This window comes from Bombina bombina, chromosome 2, assembly GCF_027579735.1.
Source record: "Bombina bombina isolate aBomBom1 chromosome 2, aBomBom1.pri, whole genome shotgun sequence".
NCBI lineage: Eukaryota > Metazoa > Chordata > Amphibia > Anura > Bombinatoridae > Bombina > Bombina bombina.
The window spans coordinates 254195855-254223488 of record NC_069500.1 but is presented as its reverse complement, the minus strand read 5'-3'; the positions used below and the strand labels follow the sequence as shown (position 1 = coordinate 254223488).

Below are 27634 nucleotides of genomic sequence, written 5' to 3'. Positions count from 1 at the left end.
ACTACATACTCCTGAGAGCACCCTGGCAGTTGTGGAAAGTTGGTGAGAGTGCAGATACTGAACTTTTCTATATTATATATATATATATATATATATATATATATACACACACACACATATATATATATATATATACACACATACATACAAACACATATATATATATATATATATACACATACAAACACACATATATATATATATATATATACACCACACACACACATATATATATATATATATACATATACACACACACACGCACATACATACATACATAAACACACACACACACACATATATTATATATATTTATTAAGAGGGAGGGGCAAGCAGTAAAATTTAAGTGAGACCACTTTATTAGGGTACAGTACCTAGTAGCATGTTGGGCCTCCTTTAGCCTTCAAAACAGCGCTGACTTAGTCTAGGCATGGAATCAACAAGATGCTGAAAAATGTTGTAGACGGTATTGTGTACCAGTGTAGACATGATTTGTCACACAACTCCTGGAGATTCAATGGAAGGGTGCAGGCCTGTAGCACACAGCGCCTTTTCAGCTCATCCCAAAGATGTTCAATAGGATTGACATCTGGGGAATGAGCAGGCCACTGCAGCAAAGAATAGGTGATTGTAATGTTCCAGGAAACCTTCCCATAGTTAGCGGGCTTTGTGCACCGGTGCATTATCCAGCTAGAAGTAACCACCTGCCTGGGGGATAAACTGTCAACATGAATGAATGAACCTGGTCAGCAACAATGTTTACATACGCTGTGGCATTCAAAAAAATCTAGGGGTATTAATGGATCCAACGTGTGCCAGGAAAACATTCCGTACGCAATAGCACTGCCCCCACCACCTTGAACAATTTTTTATCCGACATGTTATCGGCAAAATCGGAGACTGCCATCAACATCATGCACTAGACACTTCAACTTTTCACACCAAGCAACCTTACTCCAGTCTTCGATGGTCCAATGCTGGTGTTGTTGTGCTCACAGAAGTTGTACTCTCTTGTTCCTCTCTGATAACAACGGCACCTGACGTGGTCGCTGGCTGTTGTAGCCCATCCGCAACAAGGTGCACTTTGATATGTTTTTCTCTGCACGAAGGTTGAATTCTTATGTGATTCGCACAATATTGTGGCCTATCTGTTTGCTTGCAGAAGTTTAGCCAGCCTCCTCTGACCTCTCTCATCAACAAGCGTTTTTCTTCCACAAGACTGACACTGACTGGATGTTTTTTGTTCATTGCACTATTCTGGACACACCCTTGAATCTGGGGTACTTGAAAGGTTCAGGAGTACCGACATTTAAGATGCACTTCGTCCAGCACATCTTGCACCGACTATCATGCCACGTTCAAAGTCCATTAGATCACTGCTCTTCCCCATTCTTGCTGCAGTTTGTATGTTTAACTGACAGCAGGAAGGTTGTTCTGCTGTTTTTATACCAAAACTGTGGCCACGTGAAAGACGTGCAACATAGTGTAACAAACTATTTGTGTGCACAGCAGGGCCAATATGTGTATAAGTAGCCTCGACTACTGCAACGCCGTCCTCTCTGGTCTACCTAGCTGCCACATAGCTCCTTTACAATCCATTATGAATGCCTCTGCCAGACTCCTCTTCCTTACACGTCACTCTTCATCTGCTGCACCTCTATGCCAATACCTTCACTGGCTTCCTCTTGCCTCTAGGATTAAACACAAAATACTTACTCTTACATACAAAGTCCTCAACTGCACTGCCCCCCTCTTCATGTCAGAACTTGTATCCAGATACTCTCCCTCCCATCCCCTTCAATCTGCTCAAAATCTCCTCCTCTTTTATTACTTCCTCACATTCCCGTTACAGGACTTCTCCAGACTGGCCCCCATCTTGGGAACTCATTGCCTCACTCCACAAGACTCTCCCCTAGTTTTAACAGCTTCAAGCACTCCCAAAAAACTCTACTATTCAGGGATGCATACAACCAACACTAACATTTCCTAACGCCATTGCTTTCCCCATGAACCCCTTAGAAATGTAAGTCTATGAGCCCAGTTGTTTGCAGATCCCCTTCATAAGAGACGATTACAACAGTGAAACTCTCGACAGGGCCCCTCTACCCTTTTGATCCTGTTATCCTGTTTTACCGACTAGGTTTACAGCGATCGGAATCTGTTGGCGCTCTACAAATACCTGATAATTAAAAATAATAATGATATTGTTTTAGTTAAGATTACACAATTTAAATTGTTTTAGTTAAAGGGTCATGAAACCCTAGAATTTTACTTCATGTTTTAGATACAGCATACAATTTGAAACAAACTTTCAATGTACTGCTTCATTCTCTTGGTATCTTTTGTTGAAGGAGCAGCAACGCACTACTGGGAGCTAACTGAACACATCTGATTAGAGAATTACAAGAGGTATTTGTGTCTAATCACCAATAAGAGCACTAGCTTAAACTTTCCTGAGCCTATCTAAGAAATGATTATCTCAACAAATCATTCCAAGAGAACAAACCAAATTACATAATAGAAGTAAATTGGAAAGTTGTACTGCTCTATCTGAACAGTGAAGAAAAAAATTAGTTTCATGTCCCTTTAAGATAATGATACAACTATTTAAATTGTTATTATTAAGGTAATCATTTTTGTCCTTCCAATAAAGTATAACTGAAGATTTGATCAAATATGAAGCTGGATATAGTTCACCTCCCAATAATTTCATAATTATCTATGTATTTCTAATGTTGTATAACCAAATCAGTAATTTTCTGATATAACTGGAAAAATAATCTGAAACATTATTATTCTAAAAATGAAACCTTTATGTAGAAAAACCATGATTTAAATTAATTTGCTTTAAATCAAATCCACTCTGGGTGCCAATGAATAAGATGGCGTGCTACACCATTCAGCACCCATATATAACACTAAAACAGAAGAGTCTAGAATGACAGGGACAAAACACTAAAGTCCTAAGGACAGAGACACTAGTATCACTATAAGACATATCTGTATATCTTATGGAGGCATTGGTGACAAATTCTGTCAAATCGCTCAATAAAGCCAAATATGCTTGTGTGTTGTATTCAGCTGCTTTACTATAGAGGCATTTTTTAAGGAAAGAAAATATTGGCAATAAATTGAATTTCTTTATAAACCTGTCAGACATATTCATCACTGATAAAAGAGTAAAGATAGTAATAAATCTGAACTTTGTTGTAGTCACTACGTTACTTTACAAATCTACATCTCAGTTGTCAAATTCTGATTATCAAGGACCATGTAAGTTTGTGCAGATAAATTGTATTACCCACCTTTGTGGATGATGATAAATTCTTAACTACTGATACCCTTGTGGGTTAGGATTATCATTTGTAAATGTCAGCAACTCAAACCCATAATCAAGTTTTATAAAGATAAAATCTCCAGACATCGGAATTGCTTGGTGGGTTCATTCCATTTAAAAGGGACAGTAAACACTAAACAATACATGTTTTTCTGCAGTTCTCTAATAAATTAACATATAAGCAACATTTAAACTGTGTTAAAATAGGTTAAAAACAGAATTTATGCTTACCTGATAAATTACTTTCTCTTACGGTGTATTCAGTCCACGGATTCATCCCGTTTCTTGTGGGATATTCCAATCCCTACAGGAAGTGGCAAAGAGAGCACACAGCAAAGCTGTCCATATAGCTCCCCTCAGGCTCCGCCCCCCAGTCATTCGACCGACGGTTAGGAGAAAAAGGACAACCATAGGGTGCAGTGGTGACTGTAGTTATTATAAATTAAATTTGAACCTGACTTAAATGTCAGGGCGGGCCAGTGAGGACTGAATACACCGTAAGAGAAAGTAATTTATCAGGTAAGCATAAATTCTGTTTTTCTCTTACTTGGTGTATTCAGTCCACGGATTCATCCTTACTTGTGGGATACCAATACCAAAGCAATAGGACACGGATGAAGGGAGGGAACAAGTCAGGTAACCTAAACGGAAGGCACCCACTGCTTGTAAAACCTTTCTCCCAAAAATAGCCTCTGAAGAAGCAAAAGTATCGAATTTGTAAAATTTGGCAATGTATGCAGTGAGACCAAGTCGCTGCCTTAAAAATCTGTTCAACAGGAGCCTCATTCTTGAAAGCCCATGTGGAATCCACAGCTCTAGTGGAATGAGCTGTAATTCGTTCAGGAGGCTGCTGTCCCGCAGTCTCATAAGCCAAACGGATGATGCTTTTCAGCCAAAAGGAAAGAGAGGTAGCAGACACTTTCTGACCTCTCTCTTACCAGAATAGACAACAAACAAGGATGATGTTTGTCTGAAATCTTTAGTTGCTTTTAAATAGAATTTTAAAGCACGAACCACGTCAAGATTGTGTAAAAGTCGGTCCTTCTTAGAAATTGGAATTAGGACACAGAGAAGGAACAATGATTTCCTGGTTAATATTCTTATTAGAAACCACTTTTGGAAGGAAACCAGGTTAGGTGCGCAAAACAACCTTATCTGCATGGAACACCAGATAGGGTGAATTACACTGCAAAGCAGACAATTCAGAAACTCTTCGAGCAGAAGAAATGGCTACTAAAAACAAAACTTTCCAAGATAAAACTTAATATCTATGGAATGCAAAGTTTCAAACGGAACCCCTTGAAGAACTAAAAGAACTAAATTTAGACTCCATAGAGGAGCCACAGGCTTGTAAACAGGCTTGATTCTGACTAGAGCCTGTGCAAACACCTGAACGTCTGGTACAGCAGCCAGACGCTTATGTAACAGAATAGACAGAGACAGATATCTGTCCCTTTAAGGAACTAGTTGACAGACCCCTTCTCCAATCCTTCTTGGAGAAAAGACCTTATCCTTAGAATCCTAATCTTACTCCACGAGTAACCCCTTGGATTCACACCAACAAAGATATTCCGCATATCTTATGGTAAATTTTCCTGGTGGCAGGCTTTCTGGCCCTGTATCAGAGTGTCTATAACTGATTCAGTAGAAACTAGATTGGGATGCTTGAAAGGACCTTGAATTAGAAGATTCCTGCCTCGATGGCAGTTTCCATGTGGGGACTGATGACATGTCCCACTAGGTCTGCATACCAAGTCCTGCGTGGCCACGCAGGCGCTATCAGAATTACCGAAGCCTTCTCCTGTTTGATTCTGGCTACCTAGCCGAAGGAGAAGAGGAAACGGGTGGAAAGACATAAAGCTAGACTGAACGACCAAGGCGCTATTAAATGCATCCGATCAATGCCCGCCTTGGGAATCCGCCGGATCTGGATCCGTAAAGGGGAAGTTTGGTGTTCTGACGTGACGCCATCAGATCCAATTCTGGGAATGCCCCATAGCTGAGTTAGCTGAGCAAAAACCTCCGGGTGGAGTTCCCCACTCCCCAGATGGAAAGCCTGACGACTTAGAAAATCCGCCTCCCAGTTGTCTACCCCTGGGATGTGAATTGCAGAAAAGATGGCAGGAGTGATCCTCCGCCGATTTAGATGATCTTGGATACTTCCTTCATCGCTAGGGAACTTTTTGTTCCTCCCTGATGATTGATGTACGCTACAGTCGTGATGTGTCCGACTGAAATCTGATGAATTTGGCCTCCGCTAGTTGAGGCCACACCTGGAGCCGTATTGAATATTGCTCTCAACTCCAAAATGTTTATCAGAAGAAGAGATTCTTCCCGAGACCATAGTCCCTGAGCCTTCAGGGAGTTCCAGACCGCACCCCCAGCCTAATAGACTGGCCTCGGTCGTGACAATGATCCACTCCGGTCTGCGGAAACTCATTCCCTGAGACAGGTGATCTTGAGAAACCACCAGAGAAGAGAGTCTCTGGTTTTCTGGTCCATTTGTACTTAAGGAGACAATTCTGCGTAATCCATTCCACTGTTTGAGCATGCACAGCTGCAGTGGTCTGAGATCGAATTCGGGCAAAAGGGACTACGTCATTGCCGCAACCATTAAACCAATTACTTCCATGCACTGAGCCACGGAAGGCCGAGGAATGGAATGAAGAACTCTGCAAGTATTCAGCAGTCTTGACTTCCTGACCTCTGTCAGAAAGATTTTCATTTCTTACCGAGTCTATTAGTGTTCCCAGGAAAGGAACCCTTGGGAGCCGGAGACAGAGAACTCTTTTCTACGTTCACCTTCCACCCGTGAGACCTTAGAAAGGCCTGTACGATGTCCGTATGAGCCTTGGCTCTGTGGAAGGGACGACGCCTGTATTAATATGTCGTCTAGGTAAGGTGCTACTGCAATGCCCCGCGGTCCTTAGTACCGCTAGAAGGGACCCTAGCTGTTTGCCCAGGAAGGCGAACCTTAGGAACTGATGGTGATCTTTGTGGATAGGAATATGTAGATACGCATCCTTTATATCCACGGTAGTCATATATTGACCCTCCTGGGTCATCGGCAAGATTGTCCGAATGGTTTCCATCTTTGAGGAATTTGTTTAGAATTTTTAGATCCAGGATTGGCCTGAAAATTCCCTCCTTTTTGGGAACTACAAACAGGTTTGAGTAAAAGCCCAGACCTTGTTCTACAATTGGGACTGGGTGCATCACTCCCATCTTTAGCAGATTTTCTACACAGCGTAAGAACTGTTTCTTTATTTGGTCTGAAGACGAATAAGAAATGTGGAACCCTTCCCCTTGGGGGAGAATCCTTGAATTCTAGAAGGTACCCCTGAGCAACTATTTCTAATGCCCAGGGATCTGGAACATCTCTTTCCCAAGCCTGAACGAAAGAGAGAAGTCTGCCCCCTACTCGATCCGATCCCAGATCGGGGGCTACCCCTTCATGCTGTCCTGGTAGCAGGAGCAGGCTTCTTGGCCTGTTTACCCTTATTCCAGCCCTGCAGGGGTTTCCAAGTTGCTTTGGGCTGGGAAGCTTTATCTTGCTTTGCGGCAGCAGAGGTTGTGGCAGGTCCGCTCCTGAAGTTGCGAAAGGAGCAAAAATTTAGCCTTGTTTTTGGCCTTAAACGGCCTATCTTGTGGCAGGGCATGGCCCTTGCCCCCAGTGATATCTGAAATAATTTATTTCGGCTCTGAGCCAAATAGGGCTTTCCCCTTGAAGGGAATATTTAACAGTTTCATTTTGGACGACACATCAGCCGACCACGATTTGAGCCAAAGCGCTCTTCGCGCCATGATGGCAAAACCTGAGTTTTTCGCCGCTAGCTTAGCTAATTGGAGAGCGGCATCAGTGATAAAAGAATTAGCCAGCTTTAGAGCATGAATTCTATCCATGACCTCATCATATGAAGTCTCCCTCTGGAGCGACTCCTCCAGGGCCTCGAACCAAAAAGCCGCTGCAGTAGTTACCGGAATAATGTAGGCAATTGGTTGAAGAAGAAAACCTTGCTGAACAAAATTTTTCTTCAGCAAACCTTCCAATTTTTTATCCATAGGATCTTTGAAAGCACAACTGTCCTCTATTGGTATAGTTGTACGCTTAGCAAGTGTTGAAACAGCCCCTCCACCTTGGGGACCGTCTGCCACGCGTCCCGCCTGGGGTCATTTATGGGGAACAGTTTCTTAAAGATAGGTGGGGGAACAAAGGGTACACCTGGTCTCTCCCACTCCTTAGTCACAATATCCGCCACCCTCTTTGGGATCAGAAATGCCTCAGTGTATACAGGGACCTCTAAAAACCTGTCCATTTTACACAATTTTTCAGGGACCACCATGGGGTCACAATCATCAAGCGTAGCTAAAACCTCCTTGAGCAGGACGCGGAGGTGTTCCAGCTTAAATTTAAACGCTAAGGAATCTGACTCTGCCTGCTGAGAAACTTTTCCTGTGTCAGAAATTCCTCCCTCAGACAGACCGTCCCTCACTGCTACTTCTGAGTTTAGTGAGGGTACTACAGATAAATTATCCAAAGCTTCAGATTGCTCATCCTCTGTATTTAAAACTGAGCTATCGCGCTTTTTTGGAAAAATAGGCAGTTTGGATAAAAATGTTGCAAGGGAATTATCCATTACTGCTGCTAATTGTTGTAAAGTAATAGGGGCCAATGCGCTAGAGGTACTAGGCAACACTTGCGCGGGCGTAACTGTTGTCGACACATGGGGAGAGGAAGGAGGACTATCCTCATTAACTTCCGTGAAAGAATCATCTTGGGCTACATTTTTAAGTGTCAATGCATGGTCATTAAAATGTTTAGATACCTTAGCACACTTTAAACACAAATGCAATGGGGGGTACCGCCATGGCTTTTAAACACATAGAACAAGGTCTATCAGTAGGCTCAGACATGTTAGACAGACTTAGCACTCAAATACAGAAAAATACACTTTTTGAAAAAACGTTACTGTGCCTTTAAATAATAAAATGAAAAAGTTATGGAGATTAGGCGCTTAATCTGCAAAAGGGATAAAGGTGTGTATGGAGGTCGTTAGCTAAATATGTAGAAAAAACTGGACCTTGGACAGAATAAGTGAAAAATTCTTCTACAATTTATTTTCAAAATAAAAACATGATAATACCAAGATAAAATAAATCACAATCCCTAAGTGTTGCAACACTATATCGATCAATTCATAAAATTTCTAAAATTCAGATATACATTTGTTTCATACACAAATAAAAGGATTTATCTGCTCTTTTGTATCCTTTGTTCAAAGATTTTAGATAGAATATATTCTTTTATTTCAACACAATTAATAATATTTGTCTCTATTTGAGTTGATATCTGGTTGATATCTGTGTGAACACCAAGAAAGAAAAAGCCTGTTTTTTTCCTGCGTACAGAAGTACTTAAGTGCAGGAGATTGAGGAACTACAAACACAAAAGTTAACTTGCGCAAGTTACAGAAACAAAAGGATTGTCTACAGTTTGGTGCTGTAATCAGAGCACTTCTACAAAGACCAGTGACAAGGTAACACAAAGAAAATTACCTACCGGAACCCCTTGTCTGAGAGTCAAACTGAGGACACATAGGAACCGCTGGGAAGCCGTGAGTAGTAACAGCTCACAAGAGAGGGTAAGAAAATCACCCCTAAACACTGTTTGGAACATTCCTTTTCTACAAATTAAGCTCACTGAGGATACAAAGAGGTAACTGTGAAACCTTAATATATCACAACATAAATATAAGGATAAAGAACACAGCCCTCAGTAATTTATCTCCAATTACTTACAAATGCTTTGATGAACTTTTTAGATACACAAAATTATAACCAATATAAGTAAACAGCCATTGTGGGGACACCATTTATAATCTTGCATTTAAATTGTTTTAACTAATTGTTAGTTTTTGCTACATATTTGTAATTTTAAAGCTGATGAAATATAGATATAAAATATCAAATAGAGACAAATATTATTAATTGTGTTGAAATAAAAGAATATATTCTATCTAAAATCTTTGAACAAAGGATACAAAAGAGCAGATAAATCCTTTTATTTGTGTATGAAACAAATGTATATCTGAATTTTAGAAATTTTATGAATTGATCGATATAGTGTTGCAAACACTTAGGGATTGTGATTTATTTTATCTTGGTATTATCATGTTTTTATTTTGAAAATAAATTGTAGAAGAATTTTTCACTTATTCTGTCCAAGGTCCAGTTTTTTCTACATATTTAGCTAACGACCTCCATACACACCTTTATCCCTTTTGCAGATTAAGCGCCTAATCTCCATAACTTTTTCACTTTATACACCTTTCTATCTGGGAAGTAGATAGTAGGAGAATAGGGCAAGGGATATTAACTCTTAAGCGCTAGTTTATTTAACCCCCTTTTTTTAAATAATAAAAAGCATACACTTTTTTACCAAATCTCCAAAAAACATCCAATCTTTATGAAATTTACACCATATGATCCTAATGCTTTGAAAAGATTGCACACCAAGTTTCAAGCCAATTAACCCCTTATTTCCCAAACCGGAGTAAATTGAAACTGGCCACCATTTTAACACACTACCTTCCTTGGGGATTAATTGTGGAACAAAAATAAGCCTCCCTGTAGTCCTCCTGCAGTCTCTGGACTCTACATGTGAAGCTGCATGAAGCTATATTGTAAAAGAACTGTGCAACTGAGGCGCGAAAATTAGGCCCTCTCCCTCTTCACTCCGGAGTTGTGAGGCCTTCCTAAGCCAAAATAGGTGTCTAAAATTATGCCAGGCGTGTAAAACCCCTAAAAAGTGTTCCAAATATGATAAACACTTGTGCAAACATCAGATTATATTAAAAAATAATCGATTTTACCCATAACAGTGTCCACCAGTGATTAAAGCCCTGTAAACTAAGCCATCCTTCTATACTGAGTCTCAGAAAATAGCTTACCTTTCCACATGGGGATTTCTATCAGTCTTCTAGCATTACCAGTTAGAAAAAAATGACTGAGCATACCTTAAGCAGTTAAGCCTGCAAACTGTTCCCCCCAACTGAAGTTCTCTGGTATTCAACAGTCCTGCGTGGGAACAGCAATGGATTTTAGTTACTGGTGCTAAAATCATATTCCTCTCTGCAGAAATCTTCATCACCGTTCTGCCTCAGAGTAAATAGTACAAACCGGCACTATTTTAAAATAACAAACTCTTGATTGAAGAAATAAAACTACAAATCTAACACCACATACTCTTTACCACCCCCGTGGAGATGCTACTTGTTAGAGCGGCAAAAAGAATGATGGGGGGGCGGAGCCTGAGGGGAGCTATATGGACAGCTTTGCTGTGTGCTCTCTTTGCCACTTCCTGTAGGGATTGAGAATATCCCACAAGTAAGAATGAATCCGTGGACTGAATACACCAAGTAAGAGAAACATTGTTTGCTGCAATTGTTTTTTACAAAAGCACTTTCCTTTTTTGGAGGTGCCAATCTGCACTTGTGTCTTGAGAAGACAGTCCTTGCCATGGTCATTGTATTAACAAAATCTCAATTGTTTGGTTTCAGCAGAAAAGAGAATGTAAACTTCAAGTTAGGGAAAGGTGGGGGGGCTTGTGAAGTCTGTCATGCTCTGTTTAGTTCTCATGACACAGTAAATCCACAAAATTTTAGGAAAAGGGGGCAAAATAAACAAAAAGTATATTGCAAAGTTGTTTTACTATAGATTATAGAGGCATAAATCTCACATTTTTCTTTCATTTTTTGGATAGAGAATACAATTTTAAACACATTTCCAATTTACTTCTATTATTTAATTTGCTTCATTATCTTGGTATCCTTTGTTGAAGAAACCATAATGTACATGAGTGAGCAAACATGAGGTATATACAGTATACAACAGAAGTAAGTACACCCCTGCGCAATATCACAAATGTCAAATGATTCAAAACTGTACCTTCCAGTAACTGATTCACTTCTAAGTTTTACAGTAGGGTATTTGCTCTTATGTAAAATGAAAAACTTACAGTTTAGATTTACTATATTACAAACACCGGCCCCATAGTAAAAAAAAACCTCAATGCCTCAAAAGTCAGTACATCTTTCATTACTGAGACTCAAATCTGTTATTTTTTTAATACTTTTGATGACAAACTCAATCCTCCTCATTATGGAGGATACCAGTGTTGCAGAAATTACTGGAGAGATGTTCTGCTATTCTTTAGAGGCAAATTTTTTCAGCTGCTCTTTGCTGGAGGAATTGAGTTGCTCAAACTTTCTCTTTAAAATACCCCAAAGGTGTCCTATTGGATGGAAGCCAGGTGGTATATACTTGGCCAGGTCATAGTTTTCACCTTTTTCTTCTTTAGAAACTCTTTGGTGATTTTGGCAGTGTGCTGTGGCTCATTATCATGGTGGAACATTCCGCTTCTGCCAGGCTGCTGGAGACTGGGAGTCATCTGGTCAGACAGTACTTTGGTATATCCACATGTTGCCATCTATTAATGTCATCTCCCCAACACCTTTTGCAGCCCCATATCACCACACCCCCACCTCTATGCATTTACTGTAATAATCCTGGGCAGGTTCACGCCAAACATGCTGGACACCGATCTTCCTATATCCTTTTCCAGCTTTGTGGTCTAACAATCAGATTTTTCAATTCCTCTGGCAATTCTTTTCCATGTGTAGCCATAATACAGACATGCAGATAGACACAGCCCATAGGTTCAAACTTGAGAAAGATCTGGTGTTCACAGGTAATTTTATTACCATGTTCATGCAATTAGGCTAACTGGAAATCACAGATGTACTCAATTTTGTTTTAGTGATCTAACTTTTATGTAAATTATCACAATTATTCACTTTTGTTGACTTCTGTTGCATTGGGTTTCTATTTTGAGGGCTGTATTTTTAATAGAGTCTTTATAAAGTATTTGTTTTTGATTATTCATAAGAGGAAATATTCTACTTGTCAACTTAAAAATAATGCAATTATTGACAGGCAGGGCTGCACTCACTTCTATTATATACTGAATGTGCAACCATCAATCATCAGCTTCTAAGCCTACCTATGTACTAGATTTACATTGCAAAGTTATTTAAAATTGCATGCTCTATCTGAATCATGTAAGAAAACTCCCCATAAATGATGCTTACCTAATAATTTCATTTCCATCGTTACGAGGAGAATCCACAGCTTCATTCATTACTTGTGGGAAATACAGAACCTGGCCACCAGGAGGAGGCAAAGACACCCCAGCCAAAGGCTTAAATACCTGCCCCTCTCCCCTCATCCCCCAGTCATTCTGCAGAGGGAACAAGGAACAGTAGGAGAAATATCAGGGTATAAATGGTGCCTGAAGAAAAAAACAAAAGAAATTTAGGTCTGCCCATTGGAGAACCGGGCGGAAGCCGTGGACTCTCCTCGTAACGATGGAAATAAAATTATCAGGTAAGCATAATTTCTGTTTTCCATCTAATACGAGGAGAGTCCACGGCTTCAATTATTACTTGTGGGAAAGAAATACCCAAGCTCTAGAGGACACAATGAAAAACGGGAGGTTAAAAAGGAAGCGGACCCTATTCTGAGGGCACTACAGCCTGCAAAACCTTTCTCCCAAAAGTATGTAAGGAGGTAGCTGCCTTACAAATCTGCTCCATAGAGGCCTCATTCTTAAAGGATACAACAAAAGCAAAATCCCATTGGAGTAGAAATGCAGGCAGGGAGAAATAACATAATTTATGCTTACCTGATAAATTTATTTCTCTTGTAGTGTGTTCAGTCCACGGGTCATCCATTACTTATGGGATATATTCTCCTTCCCAACAGGAAGTTGCAAGAGGATCACCCAAGCAGAGCTGCTATATAGCTCCTCCCCTCACGACATATCCAGTCATTCGACCGAAATAAGACGAGAAAGGAGAAACTATAAGGTGCAGTGGTGACTGGAGTTATAATTTTAAAATTTAGAACCTGCCTTAAAAAGACAGGGCGGGCCGTGGACTGAACACACTACAAGAGAAATAAATTTATCAGGTAAGCATAAATTATGTTTTCTCTTGTTAAGTGTGTTCAGTCCACGGGTCATCCATTACTTATGGGATACCCATACCAAAGCTAAGTACATGGATGATGGGAGGGACAAGGCAGGAACATCAAACAGAAGGAACCACTGCCTGTAGAACCTTTCTCCCAAAACCAGCCTCCGAAGAAGCGAAAGTGTCAAATTTGTAAAATTTGGAAAAAGTATGAAGTGAAGACCAAGTTGCAGCCTTGCAAATCTGTTCAACAGAGGCCTCATTGTTAAAGGCCCAGGTGGAAGCCACAGCTCTAGTGCAATGAGCTGTAATTCTTTCAGGAGGCTGCTGTCCAGCAGTCTCATAGGCTAAACGTATTATGCTACGAAGCCAAAAAGAGAGAGAGGTAGCCGAAGCCTTTTGACCTCTCCTCTGTCCAGAGTAAACGACAAACAGAGAAGAAGTTTGTCTAAAATCTTTACTTGCCTGTAAGTAGAACTTCAGAGCACGGACCACGTCTAGATTATGCAAAAGACGTTCCTTCTTTGAAGAAGGATTAGGACATAATGATGGAACAACAATCTCTTGATTGATATTCCTGTTAGAAACAACCTTAGGTAAAAACCCAGGTTTAGTACGCAGTACTACCTTGTCTGAATGAAAGATCAGATAAGGAGAATCACAATGTAGGGCAGATAACTCAGAGACTCTTCAAGCCGAGGAAATAGCCATCAAAAACAAAACTTTCCAAGATAAAAGCTTAATATCAATGGAATGAAGGGGTTCAAACGGAACACCCTGAAGAACTTTAAGAACCAAGTTTAAGCTCCACGGAGGAGCAACAGCTTTAAACACAGGCTTAATTCTAGCCAAAGCCTGACAAAAGGCCTGGACGTCTGGATTCTCTGCCAGACGTTTGTGTAAAAGAATAGACAGAGCTGAAATCTGTCCCTTTAGCGAACTAGCGGACAAACCCTTTTCTAAACCCTCTTGTAGAAAAGCCAATATCCTAGGAATCCTAACCTTACTCCATGAGTAACTCTTGACTTCGCACCAATATAAATATTTACCCATATCTTATGGTAAATTTTTCTGGGTCACAGGTTTCGAGGCTGTATTAATGTATCAATAACCGAATCCGAAAAACCCCCGCTTAGATAGAATCAAGCGTTCAATTTCCCAGGCAGTCAGCCTCAGAGAAATTAGGGTTTGATGGTTGAAAGGACCCTGAATTAGAAGGGTCCTCGCTCAGAGGAAGAGACCCATGGTGACAGGACGACATGTCCACTAGGTCTGCATACCAGTCCTGCGTGCCACGCAGGCGCTATCAGAATTACCGATGGCCCTCTCCTGTTTGATCCTGGCAATCAGTCAAGGTAGCAACGGAAATGGTGGAAACACATAAGCTATGTTGAAAACCACAAGGGGCTGCTAATGCCATCTACCAGCACCGCTCCCCGGGTCCCCTGGACCTGGATCCGTAACAGGGAAGCCTTCGCGTTCTGGCGAGATGCCATGAGATCCAGAATCCGAGTTTGCCCCAACGACGAATCAGTTGAGCAAATACCTCCGGGTTAAGTTCCCCACTCTCCCGGATGAAAAAGTCTGGCGACTTAGGAAATCCGCCTCCCAGTTCTCCACGCCTGGGATGTAAATCGCTGACAGGTGGCAAGAGTGAGACTCTGCCCAGCGAATTATCTTCGAGACTTCCAACATCACTAGGGGAACTCCTGGTTCCCCCTTGATGATTGATGTAAGCCACAGTCCGTGATATTGTCCGACTGAAATCTGATGAACCTCAGTCTTGCTAACTGAGGCCAAGCTAGAAGAGCATTGAATATTGCTCTTAATTTCTAGAATGTTTATTGGAAGGAGTTTCTCCTCCTGAGTCCACGAACCCTGAGCCTTCAGGGAATTCCAGACTGCTCCCCAGCCTAGAAGGCTGGCATCCGATCTGGTCTGCGAAAGGTCATTCCTTTGGGACAGATGAACCGGGTGACAACCACCAGAGAAGAGAATCTCTGGTCTCCTGGTCCAGATTTAGCAAAGGGGACAGATCTGAGTAATCCCCGTTCCATTGAACTGAGCATGCATAGTTGCAGCGGTCTGAGATGTAGGCGCGCAAATGGCACTATGTCCATTGCCGCGACCATTAAGCCGATTACCTCCATGCACTGAGCTACTGATGGCTTGGAATTGAATGAAGGACACGGCAAGCATTTAGAATCTTTGATAACCTGGACTCAGTCAGGTAAATCTTCATCTCTACAGAATCTATAAGAGTCCCTAGAAAAGGGACCCATGTGAAATGGTAACAGAGAACTCTTTTCACGTTCACCTTTCCACCCATGCGACCTCAGAAATGCAATAACTATCTCTGTATGAGACTTTGCATTCTGAAACTTGACGCTTGTATCAGAATGTCGTCTAGGTACGGAGCCACCGCTATGCCTCGTGGTCTTAGTACCGCCAGAAGAGAGCCCATGAACCTTCGTAAAAATTCTCGGGGCCTCGTGGCTAACCCCGAAGGGAAGAGCCACAACTGGTAATGCCTGTCTAGAAATTCAAACCTTAGGTACCGATAATGATCCTTGTGAATCGGTATGTGAAGGTAAGCATCCTTTAAGTCCACTGTGGTCATATATTGACCCTCTTGGATCTGGGTAGGATGGTTCGAATGGTTTCCATCTTGAACGATGGTACCCTTAGGAATTTGTTTAAGATCTTTAAGTCCAAGATTGGTCTGAAGGTTCCCTCTTTTTTGGGAACCACAAATAGATTTGAGTAAAATCCTTGAGACCTTAGCAATGAAAATAGCAAGCTTGGAAATCACTTTCAATAAGTTTTACAAAGCAATATAAAAAAACGCTGCAGCGCTTTAAAAAATACAGATATAATTAAAACAATTCTTAACAAGAAGTGTAATATTAGCAGAGGATTGCACCCATTAGCAAAGGATGATTAACCCATCAATACCCAAAACGGATAAAACGGATATCAATTAAGATTTAACGCTTTTAATCACAGTCAAACACACTGTCACAGATCTGCTGTGACTGATTACCTCCCTCAAAAATGAATTTTTGCAGACCCCTGTGCTCTCTTGAGGCGTCCTGGATCAAGGAGGAAGAAGCAGGAAGACTGTGCTAGAATTAGAACTGCGCAACAAGGCGCTAAAACAAGGTCCCTCCCACTCCTATCACAACAGTGGGAGCCCTGATATAACGGTTTCCATTGCAGAAAATATATGTCAGCCATGTGGAAAAAAAATCATGCCCAAAGAGATTTATCACCAAAGTACCTCACAAAAACGAATAACATGCCAGTAAATGTTTTATTAAAAAATAACATTTTCCAATGTCATACAAAGTTTATCACTAAGCCTGCTACCAGTCGCTACCATCTGCAGATAAGGCTTAAGTATTATTTCAGTTTTACAGTATTTTCTCAGTCAAATTCTAGTCCCTAGAAAATAACTTGACTGCGCATACATTTATCAGCCTGATACCAGTATGCCACTACTGCATTTAAGGCTGAACTTACATCATACGTAACAGCAGTATTTTCTTAGTCAATTCCATTCCCAGAAAATAAAGCACTGCACATACCTCATTTGCGGAGGACCCCCGCATGCTATTCCCAGTTTCTGAAGTTACCCCACTCCTCAGAATGTCGAGAACAGCCAGTGGATCTTAGTTACGCCTGCTAAGATCATAGGAAAAAAACGCAGGCAGTTTCTTCTTCCAAATACTGCCTGAGATAGAAAAACAGCACACTCCGGTGCCATTTAAAATAACAAACTTTTGATTGAATAGTTAAGTAATAAACTCCAGCTCCTCTCGCGACCATCCTTCTTTGTTGAGGGTTGCAAGAGAATGACCTGGGTATGACATGTGAGGGGAGGAGCTATATAGCAGCTCTGCTTGGGTGATCCTCTTGCAACTTCTGTTGGGAAGGGAGAATATATCCCATAAGTAATGGATGACCCGTGGACTGAAACACACTTAACAAGAGAAATCAATGTTAAAAGTCAATTATTATACTTGCATTAAAAACGTTAACAGCACAGATCACAGAGTCCACAGCTGACGCGTTTCCTGCCTTACTGGCAGTTTCATCAGAGCTAAAGACTAAGCCTCCAGCAGCTGCTTTAATCAGAGGTAAGTTGCCGGTATAGCCAATCACAAGGTAAAGCTACAGGTTAACTATTAATTAACTTGAATCGTAGCTCATATGTTAAATACCACAATCTAACTCTGTCTAAAACATTGCTAAAAAAAAGACATATTTAAAATAATTAATGAATTTTTAACAAAGCTGGAACTGGCATACATATAATGTATCAATACTCATAATGGATATTTTGATTTAAAAAATATGAGGAAATAAGCACAATAAGAATTACAGTGAACAAAGTAAAATAAAGCGCAAACAACATTATATATAAGATAAATGCAAATAATAGCACACTTTATAGCAATGTAAAAACATATTAGGCTAAGACCTCTCAATTCAAAAGGAAATATGGAAGGCAAGCAATTTATTTGTGATCTCAAAATGTAAAATATCAACAAGTTTAGATCGACACCAAGTGTGAGCTAGCTGAGCTATGTATAATGAAACAAATAAATAGCAATATGAAGTACTGCAATTTGAAGGGTCAAGTACAGTGTTACCTAAGGGTACAACCAAAGCACCTATAATACTGTTCACCTATCAAATAACTTTACATCACTTATTTTATTTATTCCTAATGGAAAACCTGTTTTCAATGTGTGTATCCAAAATATTTTCCTTCCTACTTAGGGCTTCATATCTATCACCATCCTCTCACTCCCAGGGATATCTTGTTCTATACCCTGAAATTTAAAATGATCTAATCTATTCTGATGTATGAAAAAATGTTTTGCAACTGGGGTTTTAAGGAATATCTGCACTCTATTGATAAGAGGTGCTCCCTAATTCTATCTTTAAGACTTCCTGAAGTGAGGCCTGTATATTGAAAATTACAGAAGGTGCAAGTTATAAGATAGATAACAAAAAATAGAATTACAGTTTAAACATTCCTTAATTCTATAGGTTTTTCCAGTGTTAGTGGAGGTGAAACTGTCTCCTATTAAAGCGTAATTACAACTTTTACATGGTCTGCCCCCACATTTGTAAAAACCCGGATCCTTACTTAGCCAATTCGGCTTTTTCAAATATTGGAAGACACATTAGAGCTGAAATGTTTTCTAACTCTGTCTCCTATAGTGTCAGATTTACGTGAGATAAAGTTACATTTAAAAATGCATGGGACAAGCATAGGGCTATCCTACGAACTAGATAAGGTTTATACTGTTAGGTAAGGTCGGGCAGACTTGCTGGGCCTATGGCTCTTATCTGCCGTCAATATCTATGTTTCTATGTTTAGATATCGAGATTAAGTCAACATCTCTTTCTAAGAGGGGCATTCTCCTTTTAATGATATTACAAATTTCATCATATTGCCTACTGATTTCGTGATAAAATTAATACCTCTTTGTTGGGCAATTCTGATATGTTTGATCTCTCCGGTTTTTATCCCTCAATAAATTATCTCTTTCAAAGCTAGATACCAGTAGGGATATTTCTTTTAATTCCTCCAGCTTGTAACCCTATACACTAATCTACAGGTTAAATCATTAGCATGTATCCAAAAATCATGTAAACTAGTGCAGTTTCATCTAAGCCGAATGTATTGACCTTTAGGGATCCTCTTTTGAGGTGCCTTAGGATGCAGCGAATCTGCTCTTAGTATTGTTTCTCCAGTGATTTCTTTCCTATAAACCTCAGTGACTACTTGTTGTCCAGAATGTTTAATTAATACATCAAGGTATGGTATACTGTTATCTGAAGTATTATATGTGAATTTCAAATTCTCCTCATTGTAGTTCAAACTTTTCACAAATTCACCTAGCTCTTCAACAGTACCTCCCCAAATTAATAGAATATCATCAATATACCTTGTGTAAAATTTGATGTTATTTCTAAAAATATTAGTATCACTGAAGATTCTCATAAGCTCAAAATTTGCAATGATAAAAATTTGCATATCGAGGGGGCAAATTTCGCCTCCCATCCATCGCTGTGCCTCTGAGCTGTAAGAAAAAATCTCATTGAAAATGAAAAAGTTACGATTTAAAAGAAAATCTATTGCTTGTAGAATAATTCAATTAGTTCCGTATTGTATCCAGAGTACCCTCTTCAGAATGGTCCTAGTAGCATTAATTCCAATGGAGTGGGGATGCAGGAATAAAGAGACACTGCATCTATAGTAACAAATATATATTCCTTCTTCCATTGGAAGTCATGAACTAGTCTCAATAAGTGCTTGGTATCTCTCAAGAAACCTGGCAAGGATTGTACTATCGGTTGTAGCTGTGCATCAACCCATTGCCCTAATTTCTCCCCCAAGGAAGCCAATAGCAGAGATTATTGGTCTCCCTGGTGGATCAACAAGGGACTTATGTACTTTAGGTAAGTATTTTATTACTGGTACTCTAGGATGTTCTACAAAGATGTAATCGCTAGTTTTGTTTGTAAGTACTGAACTTTCCACCCCCCGCATCCAATAGATGTTTAAATTCATGCTGAAATTTGGATGTGGGATTGAAAGTTTTTTATATGTATTAGAGTCCCCTAGTTGTCTATAGGCTTCTTTGAGATAGTCTGTTTGATTCAGAATTACAATAGAACCTCCCTTGTCAGAGTCAACAATAACAATATCACTATAATTTTTCAATTTATTAAGCGCAAATGCTTCTTTTTTGCTTAGATTGTTGCTCTTATTTTTACCGAGCATATCATCTTTTTTGATTTTTTCTGACAGATGAATTAAATCTTGTTCTAGAACTGAGTGGAACAATTCTATTGTATCATTACGTGCATGTACAGGATAGAAAGTACTTTTTTTAGACTTCTTTGATAGATTGTTGACTAATGCTGGCTTGGTAGCAGCGTTATCCCCCTGTAACTCACAAAGCGACACGATATCACAAAGGTCTGCAAAGTCACAATTGTCATTCAAGACCTGTGTGTCACTTCGTGAGTCACAGGTTAAATCTACAGCATTAAGATTCTTGAAATGTTTTGTAAGAGTAATTTTGCAAACAAAACTATTAAGGTCTAAGATTGTATCAAACAGTCAAAGTCCTTGGAAGGTGAGAACCCCAGTCCTTTTGACAACACAGAGATTTCACTCTTGTACTAGAGTCCTAGAAGATAGGTTGATTATTTGCCTCCCTTGTTGTTCTTTTTCTTCCACTGTGCAGTACGGCTTGGATATCTCGGTGTTGCGCCCCCTATATGCGGGGTCTCCTCTTGATTCCCTTTGGTTTTTCCTTTTTAGGCTGATCTGTGTATTCCATCCCGTTTTTTGATCTAGCTCCCAGTAATACGTCTGCATCCGGGGATGTTCTAATGGGTGTAGAGGTTTGTTGGTGTAATGTTGCTAGGCATAGTTGAAGTTGAAGTAGTTGTTGAACTAGTGTCACTCAAACCAGCTGTACTTTCGAAGCTAGAGAATGTCACTTTTTTTTTATTTTTGTTATTGCTGACCTTCTTTTTTATCAGAAGACTTCTTCTTAGCTCTCCTCTCAGTGTTCCAGCTGTAACCTATGCGCAGATCATAATCCTTTGCAATCCGTCTCATATTTTTCTATATTTGGTATCAGATAGCTCAGTATTTAGCTTGTCCAGAGTTTCTTCTAATTGCTTCTGAAAGGGTCAAATTTTCTCATCCTCTTTAAATTTTTCAAGTTCTTTATCCAAACTTTTCAATTTCTGTTAGAATACCTTCTCTTTGTTCCTTTTTGAATTTAACCAATTTTTCCATTAATATAAGAGAACATTCAGTCAGGGACTCATTCCATGAAATCATGAATTCTGGGAAATCTTTATGAAAAGCTGGAAATTTCTTCATTCTTAATCCCCTCGGGATTTTCTTTTCTTCTAGATAATGTTCAGAAATTCAATGTCCCACCAGAGTTTTAGTTCTTTGACATGAATTTTCTCTTTGTTAGAATATAAAGTTCCCAGTTCCTAGCTTGTTGTGATCTGTGTCTGTGCGTCTGAACAGTTGTTCAATCTCTCCCTCCTGCCCTTGTCATTATATGCAGCCATAGTAATTAACAAATGATGAAGCAGGTAAAATGTATTCAGAAAAAGAAGCCTCTCTGGAGATAAATAAAATACAATTCACAGACTGCTTGGTGGCTTCCAATTTCTGAATATAAAAGATGTATAATGCTTGTGATACTACCCTGTCCTAGGATCCCACAAATAGCGGAATATCACAAAGTTGAAAATGCAAATAGCAAGAAGTGTCCCCACTCATCAGTATAAAGGAAGGTTTACCGCTTTAGGATAAAGCACCTGAGTCATGGAAGTATTATACATATATATTATACTGACTTCCATGACTCAGGTGCTTTATCCTAAAGCGGTAAACCTTCCTTTACACTGATGAGTGGGGCAACTCTTGCTATTTGCATTTTCAACTTTGTGATATTCCGCTATTTGTGGGACCCTAGGACAGGGTAGTATCACAAGCATTATACATCTTCAGAAATTGGAAGCCACCCAAGCAGTCTGTGAATTTCTCATTCTTAAAGGCCAAGAAGAAGCCACAGCTCTAGTTGAGTGAGCCGTAACCCTCTAAGGAGACTTATGACCCGCTGTCTCATAAACCCAACTACATGCTCCTCAGCCAAAAAGATAGGGAAGTAGAAGAAGCCTTCTTCCCCGAATAGACAAGAAAGCTGAAGTTTGTCTGAAATCCTTCATAGCCTGAAGATAGAATTTCAAGGCTCGAAGCACAGCATCAGCGGATAATCTAGTCTCAGATACATCCAATGGAGTAGATGACCCCTGGAAGGACTTGCGCCTGGCGGGCGAGGTAAAGCACTAATAACCGCAGGATACCGCTGTTTGCAACTGTTCAGCAAAATCTGGCGGCAAACGTGGTCCCTCCGCAGGAGGATTAGAAGTGCACTGGGGAATGTAGGGAACGCAACTCACGGGACGGAGACACCTCAGAGGTGGACGGCTCAGTGGTACTAAACATCTTATTTCTTTTAAATATTACTATTTTATTGAGGCATGTGGAACATAGTTGAGCAGGCGGGTATACCGAAACCTCCTCACAATAAACACAGGCATTGATTTAGGTAGAGAGGGAGTACCCTCTAACATATCAGAGTCCTCCATAGCTTGCGCTTTAATAAGGACTACAGAAAAAAGTAAATGGCACCTTTATACTTCCTATGGCCGGGGCACTCACCACCTCCTATGACCCAGGACCACAGAGAAACTAGTTTTCTTCTCCTGCAACAGACGGTCAGAAAAAGGAACAGAAAGAGGTCACACCTGTCACAAGGAGTACCGTGCAGGACTGCCCCGCAGCCAGGAAAAAAGTGCACCAACTAAACAGGCTTGTGCCGTAATCAAGGAAGAAAAAACCTGACTGTTCCACATTGCCAGAGCCACATCTCACACATGTCGCAGCCAAAAAACACAATAAAAAACAATCATGTATACATCCCCCCCCTGTTCAATAATCACTTGATTCTATATAGATAAAGGAGTCACACTGTCCTTCTTGCATTATCATTACAGATATAAAAAATGAAACAATCTTACCAGAATCAACGTCGTGGAACAGGAACACGGCCTCTCAAAGTTTGACAGTGTGTAGCATCACTCCTGATATAGACTTGAGTGAAGAAAGCAGGCAGTGAAACTCGTCAACACTAATTGCTTAAGGAGCTGTTAACACGAGTCTGGATGGTTTCGCAGAAAGACTCTACCTGCATCTCCAGACCCTAACATTGTCAATGCTCTCACTGAAAGGCTGACAAGACTACTTAAAACTCCAGTCGCATTCCGAAGAGTACCACCCTCCATAAGAGACTACTCCGAAATCTTCAGACAATACTCTGCCATCCTCCTTTGACGAAAGGCAAAGAATTACTGAGGGATGAGGGGAGTGGGGGAGGTATTTAAGCCTTTGGCTGGGGTGTCTTTGCCTCACTCCTGGTGGCCAGGTTCTGTATTTCCCACAAGTAATGAATGAAGCCGTGGACTCGTATTAGATGGAAATCTGGGTTTCATGTCCCTTTAAGCATTTTATATTAGCATTATACTATACTCTCAAAGTGATAAGTGTCTCTTTACGTGTATTTTTAGAAAACAAACATTTTGACAGAAGTGATAACTACATGTTTTTAAGCTTTAGGACAAACTGTATATATTTGGACAGCATTATATTTCCTGAACATATTTTAAAACAATCAAATGGTTTTTGAAATAAGACATACGTTTAAACTATTGCAACTTAAAGCTACAAAAACAACTACATAACTGATAATAAAATGAGAAAGTATCTGCTACACTAAAGCAGTTTTACCAGCAAATCAAGAGACTATTTCTAATCTATTGCAATTACTGGCATTGCAACCATGGATCCTCGTATTTTGAATTATATTTTGAATTCTATTTTAGGCTGCATAGAAACAAGATCAATAAAAGGTTTACTTTCTTACTTCTCTTTCACATTCTTTATTTTCTTGCTATCTTTATTTAAAAAGCAATAATTTAAAAGTTTGGGAGCCAACCCATTTTAGGTTCAGCACCTGGATAGGCCATGCTTATTGGTGGCTACATTTAGCAAACCAATAAGCAAGCATAACCCCAGGTTTTGAACGAAAAATGGGCCGGCTTTTAAGCTTTACATTAAAGCTTTTTATATAAAGAGAGCAAGAGAACGAAGAAAAAATGATAATAGGAGTAAATTAGAAAGTTGCTTAAAATTGCATGCTCTATCTGAATCATTTGGGTTTAATGTCCCTTAAAGTGAACTTTAAAGGGATATTTCAGCCAACATTGTAATGTACACAGATGCATTTCAGTATTGAATAAAAGCATTTTGGCAATATACATGTATTAGCAAAAATGCTTCCATTAAACGGTATTACTTTTTAAAGAGTGTACAAAAGTATGCTCTGTGCACCAGCATTTTAGACACAGTACTTGTATCATCTCAATTTGCCTCACTGCTGACACGACAACAAGCCTCTCTGGCTCTGAGCAGCTGCAGTATTTAAAATGTTGGTGCACTGAGAATATCTAGCTATACTTCACATGGCAGGGGCAAATGCTAACACTAAAACAGAACTTTTACTGGAAGCATTTTTGTCAATACATGTATATTGCAAACATTTTTCTATTCAAAGATGTAATTCATCTAAAGTTCATTTCAAATTTGACCGGAAATGTCCCTTAAGTCCCTACATGAGAACAACACAATCAATTAAGGGGATAAGGAAGACAGGATGAAGCTTTTATGATTAAGATGCACCTGGGCTGTGCTTGCTAATTGGTGGCTAAATGCAGCCACCAATCAGCAAGCGCTACCCAGGGTGCAGAACCAAAAATGGGCCGCCTCCTAACCTTTTTCAAATAAAGATACCAAGAGAAATAAGAAAAATTGATAATAGGAGTAAATTAGAAAGTTGATTAAAATTTTGCTCTATCTGAATCATGAAAGAAAAAAAATTGGGTTTGGTATCCCTTTTAAATAAGTAGCCAGCATGGCCACATCCAGATATATTTTTCCGTGGCAGAAGAAAGCACAGGAGGCAACTTTGGCTTCTGCATTTTAAAACATTGAGAATATAATGTTTAAAAGATAAGCGCCTTTTGCCATCGTTCATATCCAATTGATGCAAGAAAGAAATATTTTAGAAAATTTGTTAGGAGGATCCAATTTAAAGGAACATTAAACTGCTGTGCACAACTACAAAAGAGTAATAACTACTCACTATGCTATTTCCCCCTGTTCCTGTAGCTCAGGAGTCCTCCTTTATTAATAGATTAAAGGTGCCAGATCCAAAAGTTCCGCCTCTAAATACTGGGTGCCGCCATCTAGGAGCTCAGGTATTCTCACAGCCTGTGACAGACGCAGTGAACACTCACAAGGATATTGACCAATTTTGACAGTAGTATCATTTGCTTGGAGTTAGTGTGCATGATACAATGTGTTTTTAACACAGTGCAGTTACACAATATACATTTGCAAAAGCCGTGAGCACTATATTGATCAATGCAGGCACTGCAAAAATGTAAAGCTCCTGCTCTGTATCATGCCCCCTAACCGGAAGCACTTTATACAGTTGTCAAAAAAGTTGACAACCTCATTGATATGTAAATGCACACTACTTCTGTCAACGGGTATGAGAATACCTGTGCTCCAGTATGGCGTTGCCCAGTATGAAGAGGCGGAGCTTCAGTATCTGCCAACTTTTAAGCTATTAAAACAGGACTGATTTGAAAAGAGCGGCAGGAGCATGATGAACTGGAACAACACGGAAAATAGTTACTATTCTTTTGTAGTTGTGCACAGTAGTTTAATATCCATTTAAGGCATAATCTAAAGCAAAGCTGGTTTTAATGTAGATAGCGACCAATAAATGAAAAGCTGTTCTAATCTACCGAGCTGCAGGGAGGATGGAATACACATATATTCCTTACCTCTTAACACAGAGCTCCAATACTGACGTCTGATTTTACACTTCCCAGAATGAGAAGATTTTCTTGTTTCTTTTTTCTGTGAGTGGCCGGCTGCAGGGAGACATATCCAAGTGTGACCTGGCATTATGGAAAGTGTGTGCACGTACATGGGGGGAAAAGGGTTTCTATTTAAAAGGAGTGTAGTTTTGGAGATCTAACATGTGCTTCACAGGTGAAGATATTGTCTCACATTTCATAGAATAAAAAAAAAAAATAAAAAAAAATACATATATCCTCAAAAAAATGTACGTAAAATGAGTTTACTTGTAAATACTGTAGTATTGTTTTGTACTTTCTACTTGACATTACTGGCTGATACAGACAACTGCTTGTGCTTTATTGGTGGAGAGGGACACACCCCTGCAAGTATGACAAGAAAACCTAGATTTATTCTAGACAAAAACACAATTTATTTCTTTTTTAAATAGAGAAGAAAAAAAAAAAACAATGTCCTTTTAATGGGCTTAAAGGGACATGAAATCCAAAATTTGTCTTACATTATTTAGGTAGAACTTACAATTTTAAACAACTTTGCAATTTACTTCCACTATCAAATTTGCTTTATTCGCTTGGTATCATTTATTGAATGAACAGCAATGCACTACTGGTTTCGAACTAAACACATGGGTGAGCCAATGACAATCGGTATATATATGCAGCCACCAATAAGCAGATAGAACCTAGGTTCTTTGCTGCTTCTGAGCTTTTCTAGATAAACCTTTCAGCATAGAATAGCAAGAGAATGAAGCAAATTAAATAATAGAAGTAAAGTATAAAGTTATTTAAAATGGTATTCTCAATCTAAATCATGAAAGAAATTTTTTGGGTTTCAAGTCCCTTTAAGTGGCATTTATTACGCAATAAGACTACTACATCCAAGTGCCGAGTAAGGAAAATCATTTCATTACTAACGCCAATAGAACAATTTTAAGTTTGTACAATCTAAACACATTATTTTAAGGGTCTTTGAAAGTGGTTTCCCAAGTATGCTTTTGTACGGTATTTACATGTTTGACATCAGCTAATCAATACACAATAAGTAAACTGTGATTCTACCTTTCATGTTTAGAGGAATATTAAAAAGGATTCTGTTAAATCTAGAATGGAATGTTATATAGACTTTAGAAAAGCACAAACTTTATACTAAATATACAAGGTAGCAAACAGAAAACAGAAGGTGGCACAGAATTTCTCATCATGCCCAATGAAGAGAGATGATCTGGCATAAAAAAACAGAAATAATGTTTGAATATTCAAATTACATGAATTGCATAAACCAAAATAACAAGAATCCATACTTAAGGTAACCAAGGAAAAACAAAATGGTTTATATATTGGGAAACATATTTCCCTAGATCTATGAAAATAATAAAAATAATTATGGTGGCAAGTAAACATAATTCTATAGGGAAATGTGACCTATATTGTAAAAACCAAAAATATATGAAATGTTACAAAATGGACAAAAGCCCCAACACCTTGAACAAAAAGGTTAAACAGCAACACCAAAAACGTGACCTGTAGACACTACATGCAGAAAGTGCTCATTCATTTTGCATGCAGATATTTTGTGAATGACAAACTATATGTCTTTATATTGGTCAACAAAAAGAAACAGAGCCCTTGTATGTTAAGTGTACAATGTTACATGGTTAGGAGATTGAAGAACAAAAAATATAAAGCCGGCCTTGGCAAAGAT

General features: G+C 39.4%; 1 protein-coding gene across 1 annotated transcript in view; it reads right to left on the bottom strand.

The window, feature by feature from the left end:
* Positions 1-27634, bottom strand: part of PPIP5K2 (diphosphoinositol pentakisphosphate kinase 2) — a 466186-nt gene that overhangs the window by 77675 nt on the left and 360877 nt on the right. Inside the window, 1 exon segment of the mRNA XM_053701522.1 lies at positions 25897-25986. Coding sequence (XP_053557497.1) covers positions 25897-25986 — 90 coding nt within the window.